At 37.8% G+C, this 11,462-nt stretch overlaps 1 protein-coding gene across 2 annotated transcripts; it reads right to left on the bottom strand.

Moving 5' to 3' along the window:
- Positions 1 to 3,518: 3,518 nt before the first annotated feature.
- Positions 3,519 to 6,858, bottom strand: LOC105397154 (pro-resilin). 2 transcript variants are annotated; one of them, XM_011569168.3, is made up of 6 exons: positions 6,761 to 6,857; positions 6,136 to 6,197; positions 5,450 to 5,587; positions 4,900 to 4,996; positions 4,527 to 4,661; positions 3,519 to 4,020 (listed from the first exon to the last, which is right to left on the bottom strand). In XM_011569168.3, exons 1-6 carry the CDS (start codon positions 6,764 to 6,766, stop codon positions 3,847 to 3,849), a joined length of 612 nt encoding a protein of 203 aa, XP_011567470.3. In that variant the 5' UTR covers positions 6,767 to 6,857; the 3' UTR covers positions 3,519 to 3,846. The 2 variants fall into 2 exon arrangements, with proteins under 2 accessions (XP_011567470.3, XP_011567478.3); XM_011569176.3 differs by lacking the exon at positions 4,527 to 4,661 and having other exon boundaries at positions 6,761 to 6,858.
- Positions 6,859 to 11,462: the final 4,604 nt, after the last annotated feature.

Here is an 11,462-nt window from a genome sequence, read left to right as displayed (position 1 = left end):
TGAATGATGTGGATAAGAATTAACCAAACGGTTTTATACTCCAAAAATCTTTGCACAGAAATTGAAAAAAATGACAAATAAAATACGACCTAGAGCCGTAAGTAAATATTAGAGGATTCCAATTTAATTAGTAAAATATCTAGACTGGTTGTACCATGGCATTGAGCCCTCGTTAATAATACCTTCAATCAGCCTTGTCAAATAAAAATCATGAGGTTCTGATCTGATACTTGTACATTCAAATAAGTACCTATACAAAGCAAACGCATCTATTTATCTAAAAAATTGTAAAACAAACCTTACCCATACCCATACCAGAATAAGCACTAAAGCCCTGTAAGTGACAGCATGTCTTTATCACACAGGTTGCCATCATTACCCAGACATGTGAGACAGGCCCTCACTGTGCAAAGTCTTGGTTAAGAACCAAAGTAATAAAAAGAAATAACTACCACCTTACCTAAATTATAACATCCGCGAATAAAGAAACAATTTTGAAAATGGCGGACAGACCCATACTATCTTTTTCTAAACGTAGTTCACTAAAATGACAATCAAACGGTCAAACCTCATATTTTATAAGTACCTAGTGTGGGCTTTAGTTCTCAGGCAATTAATATTTTAATCAAAGCCGAAAGCCGAAAATTCTTAGATGGGTCAGTGTTAAGTAGTAAAATAATATTATGTTTAGGTCCAACCCCGCAGTCCCAGTCGGCACCTCGCTAATTAGCACACAAAATGTGGAGCGATCAGTGCAATGTGTATTTGTGTGTTGTATGTAATGGCGAATCTGATCGCCCAAGGCCAAGGTCTGATGATGATGACCTCATCTAGACATCCTTGACGTCTCGTCCCTAGGAGATAAAAGGGTATCTAGTACACTTAGGTACCTACTAACTTTTATTTAAATTCAATACGTGTACTCCTTCCTCATTTAATCCATAACTAGCTGTTCCCGCGAGCTTCGCTTCGCCTTAAAAAAGTTTTCCCCTGGGAATTCCGGGATAAAAAGTAGCCTATGTTCTTCACCAGGGTCTAGCTAGACCATCTGTATACCAAATTTCATTCAAATCCGTTCAGTAGTTTTGGCGTGAAAGAGTAACAGACAGACACAGTTACTTTTGCATTTATAATATTAGTTAGGACTAAGTCTTTCGTTCACCCAAAGGTTGTCTGAAGGTTATCGCTTTTAGCGATAAGGCCGCATTTGTGCTTACTTTTACTTTCCAATGTAAGAAGTACTTACTTAATTTACTTATGCGATCAATAAAGTCAATGTGTTGTATTACTGACCTATCCCTATTCCATTCTATTTTCTTCGGGAGTGTTACTGCCACCACCTGACTCTCTCGAATGTAAACTTTGTGTCGGTAAGTCCTTTGTAGTGGAGGAAATTCCTTTGAAGTCTAAAGCTAACCTAATAGGGGTGTTATAAGTTTAACATGTTTAACTATGTGTCTGTGGTACCGTAGCTCCTAAACGGCTGAATCCATTTTCGTTTTTTTTATTAGTGTCGTAAATAATGTTACCCTGAGTGAATGAGTGTTCTTAGCCATGTTTCCTGAAAAGTTCGACGGTTCAAATGTTATGCAACTGTTACAGTTGAAAGTAGGGGGTTTTTAACGTTGGTTAGGTTATCTACAAGCATTTTTCATGGTCCATTCGTCCACCAGCGTGGTGGACTATGCCTACACCCTTCCTTCATTGGAAGGAGACCCATGCCCCAGCAATGGGGAAGCGATGGGTCGTGATTTTTCATGCCTATATTATACATTACCGACTTAGTTAAAACAAAATAGCTAATAAGCTGGTGTTTGCTCTGTGTTTGCAATAAGGAAGACTGGGTTTGTTATAATCAATTGAATAAATATTTGTAGGTAAACTTTACGCTCAATCTCCTTTGACAAATCGTCTACCACCTACCTATTTGACTTCTTAATTCGGTTAAAGCTGCCTAGACACCTAAAGACTGTTTTTTAATCTCAGATACTACTTAATAAATAATATAAAATAGAAAAAACCAATTAATCGCGGGACAATCGACTTCTGATGAACCGTTCAGAATCTGTAAATTTACACTCACGAGCAAAGAAACAGTTCCACTTCCAAAATTCCGTCACTTATGGCCTCAATTTTTTTTAAACATTTCATTGGAATTTTTAACAATTTGTTAACGTTTTCAGTTGGTAATATTCTGGCGAGCTTTTAAATGTGTACTTCAATATTGCAGATTTTCGCTTATGAGTAACTTAATTAGTGAAAGTAAAGGTTGTCTGGTAGAGATTGCTTTAAGCAATAAGGCCGCCTTTTTGTACTTTGTTAAATATAAGTTGTGAATTGTAATGTTGTCTTTAATGGTGCAAAATAAAGAGTATTCTATTCTATTCTATTCTATCCTAGTGCATTGCTCACTGGAACTTTTTCAGTACTTATCTGAGATTAAAAAACAGCCTTTAATTATAACTCACATTTATTATTAATCTCTGTAAAAATAAATGATAGAAAAGTTTTATGTTTTTTTAGGTAGGTTAGGTACTCAGGTATTATATTACAGTTTCGGTATAAACAACTTGATAGTTCTGAAGTTCGCAGCGAACACATTTTTACCTTGTCAAACTAACAAACCACCTATTCACATTCTTTTAAAGATTGACGTTGGTTAGTTTGGCAAGCACAAAAGTGTTGCACAGTATACTATCAAGTTATTTGAGCCGAACTGTACTTATAGGTTTGCCCTGAGGTTACATTTCTCCCATATTAATAATGCGCATGCAAATCTTCGCAAACTGTCGTATTCCCGGAAACACCCGAATCATTGAATCGTAAGGGCCTTAAAACAAAGCACTTGCATTTTGATCCTTGTTCGAAAGAAATAGTAGTCAATATCATGTGACACATAATCGAAAACAATTTGGGCGGTCGGTGGCTGTCACCGATCAGTCAAAGGTCTCAAGGTCAAGATCAGTATTACTTTTGTGGAATTTTATAGAGCTGCAATTACACATCGTTTTGTTATTTTTTTCAAATGTGAATTTAATTTCATTTTTAATTATTTTTGACGACGCCATATTATGAGGCACATTTAAGAATAAAATATACGTCAAATTGATAGACTTCACTTAGCCAATAAAGCCTCACTCAAAAGACCAAGTTTGTAATTGTAATATTATTGTGAATGATCTTATTTCATCCATATTAACACCAGCTTGAGCAAGACATTTGAAAAGTACTGTAACATTTTCGAAGTAAATTTTAATATTATGACAATATTATGAATTATCGACTCAAATTTCGTTACTGATAAATCAATATCTCTTTTAGCACCAAACACATAAATCTAAAAAAATGCATGAAGAAAATGCACTTAACCACTCTAAATACATATCGTTTTCTGGCGCTCGGAAATACGACCGTTGCCGAACAATGGCGAAGATTTCTATGCGCATTATCAATTTTGGGGAACTGTACGTAATAGGGGTACAATGCTAGAGTGATGAGTAAGGTCAACAAAAAAAATGTTTCAGTTCAAAATGTATTATTAATTATTAAGATAACTATTTATATCCACTACCGAAATATTTATATACTTACAGGAACAATATTCAATACAAGGTGCAAACAATAATTCCAATAAAGCAGCATTCTGTATCGAAAAGCCATCTTTGAAATTTTACGTGCTAGGTTCATAGTTTAAGAAATACTTATTTACAAATAAAAACATATAATTATAATAGCAATAAATACAATACAAGTCACATAAAAAATACATACATAAACATACTTTAAAAAGCGTCACTTAAAAATAAGGCCTAAAACCAGCAATACAGAGCTCAAATTCAATATGAGTCAATATCCCCGTCCGCCATTGTGAATTCCGTTGCCATGGTTACCGACGCCATTTTGTTCAATGCGGTTGTTGGCATTTGCGTCGTAGCCACCGGCTGAGCGAGCAAAGTTGTCGGTTTCCTCGTAAGAGATACGGGGTTTGAATCCACGCTCGTCCGCTTCGTAGGTCACCGTCTGGAAGAAGGAAAACACCATTGAGTTTAAACTAGGAAGGCCTGCACAGGTTAGTAAGTAGTTAGGAACTTATGTGACTTTTTATTAAGGTAGGGAGTTGACAGGTCAGACTTGGCACAGAATAGAGAAGATTGGCGCACTTTAATGTCGGAGGCCAAGATCCACTTCGGGTCGCTGAGCCAGCGGAGTAAGTAAGCAAAGGTGCTGACAGCATCTTCATTAGCAAAGAACGCACATAAACTGCTGATAAAGCTCTTAAAGAACGCCTCTTATTGACGGCTGACTAAATAAGGTCAGTGGACCAGAGCTGGCCTTAGGACATCCCATTATCTGAGGAAATCTGTAAATGATGCTACTAGTCAATAGGTCCTAGCAATTTCTATGGTTCATTTTCTACATTTGTATTAATTGGATGTTCTTTTGCCAGGTAAATATGAACAGCTGCGCAAACTCTGAAGCATCTTGAACCTAGCCCTCATGCGTTAAGAAATAAGACCAATATTCACCTGTCTCCTGCCATCAGGAAGGACCACAGAGTATTCTCCCCTCGCTGACTCGTTCTCCCTTTCCTCATGATGTCCGAACTCCGTACCCTGGTCGTAGTCACTGACCATGTACTCAAAATTGTAGTTAGCCGGTTCCTGAAGAGCATAGAATCAGGTATAAGTACTTGTCTTGCTTTGTGCAGAGCGTATAACTAGTTGCTGGTTATTCTTTTGATTAGGTTTCGATTATTGCTTGGATATTATGGGTATAATATAAACAGTACTTATACATATTCTGTGCGTTTTTGGGTTAGAAAGACTTAGAAAGGTATTAGATGCCTTGTTAGGTTAAAGCTTTTTAGATAGCAAGAATAATTGATGCACATAACATTACCTGGTTTTGCTGTTCCAGTGCGTTTCTGGCGAAAGCACCAGCGTTCTGGTCATAACCCTGGCTGGGGGCACCTTGGCTGCCAAAACCTTGGCCATTCCTGAAAACAAGAATATTACAATTTTAACTTTATTCAAACTTGAAGTCCTAAGCAGTTCCATAGATTCAAGTGGATAAAAATGTCATATCAAAGCGTCTTGTAATGGGTTCCTCTGGGCGTCCATGACTAGACTGCTAGCTGATGCTGATCTCTACCTAAATGTCTTTAAGTATCTCTACTGACCTCCAAGCTTTACAGCTAAAATCATTAGCCCCCTATAACGAAACGACTACCACTAATATAACTATCATTCCAACCCTTTCACCACGGAGACAAACCCAAAATATTACAAACACGACTACTTATAGGAGATCTAGACAAAGAAAAATTTATTTTTCAAAAAATAACACAACAGGTTGCCGTTCAGAGCGTCAAAAAAGCACCAGCTCAGCATGTGCTGTAGACAATAAGGCTGGGCCGTATAAGGTGACCTCAGTCAAAACAATTTCTTACCTAGCGAATCCATTCTGGTTGCTCCTAGCAGCCAAGACCTGAGGCAGGCCGGCCGGCCCGGCGGCGGCAGAGTTGGGGGAGGGATACCCCCCATTGGTGTATCCGGCGCTGCGCTGGTTCGGTGACGGGGGTAGGTAGCTGGGGAAATTTTCACATTTGAATTGTTGACTTAGGGCTGATTTTTCAATCTTCTTCTTATCGTGTCGACGACAAACGAACAAAGTCGCTAAATTATACATGCCCAGAACTGGGCCACTGATACTGCGGCGATTTTTCAATAGTCAGATAAAAGTTATCTGAGGAATAATTCTGATGCTATCACGTTTGAATGTTTGTATTAGAATGTGGCAGCAACAAATTTATTACCATTATCTGACCATAGAAAAATCTGCCCTTAGATGAATTGTTTAGTTTGGGTGATGAATTATTTGCTATTTTGATGAATCTGGTACCTACCTAGTATTTTTAATAGAAACGTTGGTTAGTGTCAACCATTAATGCCTAAGAATCTGGTTAAATTTCAGATATAGAGAAAATTTTATCTTGTAATTGGGACATTAGGCTTGGGACCAATTATCCTGAAATTACTACGGAAATACGCTTGTAATTGAAGCCAAAATCAAATCCGATAAATGATTACCTATATAGAGTTCAGTAGGCGTAGTTAACTATAGTATACTACATACCTGTTTGACGGAGGTGGTTCAGCCATCGCCACAGCCAGCATCGCAGCACAAGCAACAAAAGTCTGAAAAAAATCATAAAAGAGGTCAAATTTTAGTGACAATAGGCTGGTGATGTCTTATATCTATCTAAGAATGGATTTAAATCGGGCACGTAAACACCTGACCTGACCTAAGGACCTGACAGTCGGGTCGCACACTTACCAGACAACTCTCTCAGCACAAGCTTGCTTGTGTTGGGGTCCACCAACCCGCACTGGGCCAGCGTGGTGGACTAGGCCTAAAGCCCTTCCTTCATTGGAAGGAGACCGGTGCCCCAGCAGTAGGGACGTGATGGTTTGTGAGGATGAGGTACTAGGTAGACAGGGCGTTGGACTCCTTATTTGTAGATGCCTATTTTCAATACTCTGTTATGGGTATATGCCAATATGCCCCTCATTATTTCTGAACGAAAGATATGATGATCCCTGATGGCTGGATGATGTAGTACTAGTAAACGCTGGATGTAGACGGGTTCGAATCCTGAACCCAATTTTGTTTGTTTCGATTATTGATATGAAAAGTCTCTATTATTGTTTCTATACTCAGACTTCATCTTCATTACATCTAAAACTTAGTAAAAACCCACCTTCATATTGAAAAAAGCTCACAAAGCACTGAACAAGCACAGAACACAAAAGCTCGACTGAGTATGATACTGTTGCCCCACTTTGGTAATCTTTTATACTTAGTGTTCATCTATTCTTCACACTTTGTCACTTTAGGGAAGGGGGTGAAAAATTGACACTCATTAGTGCACAAAGCATGAGCTTTCAAGGTGGTGCGGCAAATTCGGAACAGAGAATTATATGGAGTCTCATCACTCACGAGGAATGAAAAAGTTCCAGTGACAATAGCACTTAAATAAAAAATAATAAATAAATAAATAGTCACTTATTTCAGGTTATGCACCCATATTGTCTTAAAAGTAGCTACAATAAAAAATCTAAAATCTACGTCTAAAGCTTAGGTATTACAATAATAACTAGTATAATGTATAGGATTATACTAGTTATTTGCAAAAGACACTCATTTGCGATTCGCGTCATGATTAACAGATATCCAATGCTTGTAAACAAAAAAGATTGGTGATATCTTTGACTTAATTAGTTACCTAGTCCACCACGCGGGTTTAGTGTAAGTTTCCACGAATTTGCAATAGAGAAGCAAGCTTTTGCTGAAAGTGGTCACCTTTCTGTCTTTCTGCCTGAAGGCCTCTGACTAGGCTTCACGACTGCTGCCGAAACAGCAAACCGGGACCCACGGCTTAACGTGCCGTCCGAAGCACGGAATTTGTAACTTTATTCGTGTCCACGCATTTCACTGTCCACACTAAATCACGTCAAAAGGATGTGTCTCGGCGTGTAGACAGCTTCCTAAACTGTGTCGTAATGTGACCTTACACCACAAACAGATCTCTTACAGATCATATTGTGACTTATTGTGTGGTAAACAGTGGAATAATGACAAAAAAAAAACAATAACACGTTTTTGTATTAATTTATTCTAGGTAGATCTAGATACCTGCCTACTCCTTTGCAATTCCAATTGAATATTACTGAAAATTGCTGCACTAGCTTTTCCTATAGTTTTATGTTATGATTTACTAGTTATAAAACATTTTCTACCAGTCACCTGCGAGGTCCCGGGAGCAAAAAGAAAAGGAGTTCAAATTGAGTGAATTTTAGATTTTTTATTTTAGGTTTACTCATAGCATTACCAACTTACCAATCCTTTAAACCTATACCATAGTTACCATAGACAATTTACACTGTAACAAATCTCGTCACACATTCCCTCCAGATCTATCATCCTTCTGCAGCCCTATTTAGGCAATAAAGGTCCACGACCGACACTCAATAGCGTGATCTTTGAACCCAATTCTTGCCGACACATATTATCGAATAAAACCCCAGTGTCCATATGACGGGCCATTCTTGGATGGTTGGGACGAGTATTGTGTATGAATTGGCGACCGGATGGCGTAGTGGTTAACGATTTTGACTGTCGTTGGTCCCGGGTTTGATACCGGCCGCAGCTGATAAGTAAATAAATACCATGTGAAGACATCTCCCACATATTTGTATGTTCCTCTCATCAGCCCAAGGTAGAGCTGTAATAGCCAACAGGCTAACAGCAAAAACGGTAAATAAAAAAAATTTAAAAAAACATATTTGTATTGATAATTGTAGACACAGATATTTTCTGTCAGGACTTGGATGTTGAATGTTTTTGTTGTGTGATGTCTCCAACCAGAGCGTACCAAGAGTGGAGAGGTTTTGCCATTATTTCGCCAGCCTTTAAAGCAAAAGTATTTTTCAAGTACTTACACATATAGTAAGCCCTATTAACGCCCTTAATAAATGTGTATTTATGTTGTAGCATTCTTCCACTAGTTGACATGATGATAATGATTTCAGGAGCATTCGAAGAAACATTCTACCTAAAATACACACACACACACACGCACTCACGCCTTGTACTAATGTTGCGGGGTAGGCAGAGGTGCATTGCTGCATCCACTTTTCGCCAGAGTGTTATGTTAGTCCCAATGTAATAGGGGGCGGGCCTATTGCCATTTTACGGGCACATCCAAGACCTGAGAACAAATATCTGTGTTTAAACAAATATCTGCCCCAGCCGGGAATCGAACCCGGGACCATCGGCTCAGTAGTCAGGGTCACTAACCACTACGCCATTCGGTCGTCTACCTAAAATGTTTATTTTAAAACCCTAATTTAACAAATTAGGTGCCTAATAAATAGCTAGTCAAAAGTTACAAGTTTCTGTGACAAATTTACTGTTGTTTCGGTCTATTGAAAACGTATGTCAATTAGAGGTTTACTACCACATAATTTACTGTGTTTTATTTTGAAGTTTCGACCAAATACACAGCCGGGCAATGAAAAAGTTCCACTCACAAAATTTCGACAACAAACGACCCCAATTTTGTCAAAGATTTAATTTAAAGTTGGAACAAAATATTACCGATTTTAGTTGGTAATATCCTGCACCCGTATCACGAAAATTCGAGCTAACGAATAGAATCGAATGCGAGTGCGACTATTATCAACTTGACAGCACTTTCGAACACTTTTTACCTTTCGAATGAGTTTCGAAAAGAATGACCACAGAGTACATAATATTATTCTGACAATGACCTATGGAATGATAGCTGTCAAACAAATCGCAAATCTATACACTGCCATTTTGTTGTTGACAGGTTGACAGCACTTTCGAATAGACTATCGAATAGAATGTGTTGCGTTTTTTCCGGATCGCTCTACTGATGCTCTGTTAAATGTACTTCCATGTTGCAGAAGAAGAAGTAATTTGGTGCTTCTCTCAGTGGATCCTTTTCATTGCCCGTGAGCGTACCTAATATGCCTATGTGTGAGCGGTGGTAGCTCAGTCGGGTTAGCGCCCGCTTCTCACGCCAGACATGCGGGTTCGAATCCCGGCGCTGACATGTACCAAGTACCATGTCGGGTAAGTGGGCAACCCGACTGTCAGATGTTTCCAAGCTGCCCGAAGGCCTCTGACTAGGCTTAACGACTGCTGCCGAAGCAGCAACCGGGACCCACGGCTTAATGTGCCGTCCGAAGCACGGAAGCGTCCAGAAAAGAACCACTTGAAATCGGTCACCCATCCAACGGCTGACCGTGCCAGTTGTTGCTTAACCTCAGTGATCAGTTACGATCACTGAAGCCAGCTCGACTACGGACGCGTCTAGACTTAGGGCCAGTTTTTTGATCCCTATTTAACTCAACCATTGGTCAAAAATGGCTACCATTAGTTATAAACCATCAAAATTTGTATGCAGCTGTCATGCTTGACACGTCCTTTAACTAATGGTTAAAGTTGACCACGGATTAAAAAAGTGGCTCTTAGTACTCAATAGTACATAACTTTTATAAATTAGCCTTAATATTATGATAAAATCATAAATCGGTTCAGGAAACCGACACATACCTATCTAACCTATCTTGGTTAATGATGCGAGATGCCAAATAACAAACATCTTGATTATACGATACATTTTTTCATACGTTATAATTTCCTCTTTAGATCCTAACTAATATTATAAATGCGAAAGTAACTGTGTCTGTCTGTCTGTCTGTCTGTCTGTCTGTTACTCTTTCACGCAAAAACTACTGAACGGATTTGAATGAAATTTGGTATACATATGGTCTAGACCCTGAGAAAGAACATAGGCTACTTTTTATCCCGGAATTCCCACGGGAAAACTTTTTAAGGCGAAGCGAAGCTCGCGGGAACAGCTAGTACTTAATAAAACCATAACTCTTACCGCCCAAAGCACTTTCATCCAGAGCACCTGCCGTCTTCTACAACTGATTGCTTCGTTACGATAATGCAATCGATACATTATCGATATCCCATCGTCATGTTTTAGAAGGCTCCGAACCCAATCTGTAATCATAACATTGATTAGGGTAAAGTTTTATCAGTGAACCTCTCTGGGTCAGGTGAATGAAAATTTATAAAAATCGTATATTCATATTTTAACCATTGTGTAAGAGCGGAGCCTCCTGATACAGGTATTGTTTACTTAAAAGGAGAATCCATTTATTAAAATATGAGTAGATTTAGAATAAATTATAGAACATATATACTATTGTACTATAGTTATGCATATTTTATAGGTAGGTTTAAGTAAGATTAAGAAATACTGATAGGCTAATTTGTTAATATTTTATTGTGCTATTAATTGATTGAAAGCGTTAATGTCCTCTTCTCCCAACCTAACAAGGGTTGGCTGGAAGAAATTGCTTTTTGGCAATAAGCCCGCCTTTGTACATTGTTAGTTTTCTTTTAATGTTCTTCACCTCTTATCAATTGTAACTTTATAATGTGTTTATAAATAAATAAATAAGTAAATAAAATAGAATAAAATTAGAGTAAATTTTATGATTATGTTGTTAAAGGAAATAAAATGATTTTGTATTTGTATTTTTGTAATATAATGTAGCTGACATAAATAATACTTATCTAAAAATAAAAAAAAAATTAGCAATTCAATATAAAACATATTAGCTAGTTAGTTAAAATATTTTTTAGTCCATTAGTAAAATTTGCTTATACTTATGTCGGTTACCATCACTGATAAAATGCTACCTTGTATGGAATGTGTTATACCTACACTGCATAGGTACCTCATTATGTTATTTTATTGACATGTGATAGGTAAGTAGGTTCCTAATTAATCAGTAACATGACAGAGGCAGATGTGCCATGATATTTGAGGTTATTGATTTGTTCCTCTCTTACTT

Source organism: Plutella xylostella, chromosome 31 (assembly GCF_932276165.1).
Source record: "Plutella xylostella chromosome 31, ilPluXylo3.1, whole genome shotgun sequence".
NCBI classification, from domain to species: Eukaryota; Metazoa; Arthropoda; class Insecta; order Lepidoptera; family Plutellidae; genus Plutella; species Plutella xylostella.
Note: the sequence above shows the minus strand (reverse complement) of the source record. Positions and strands in the feature narration are given on the sequence as shown.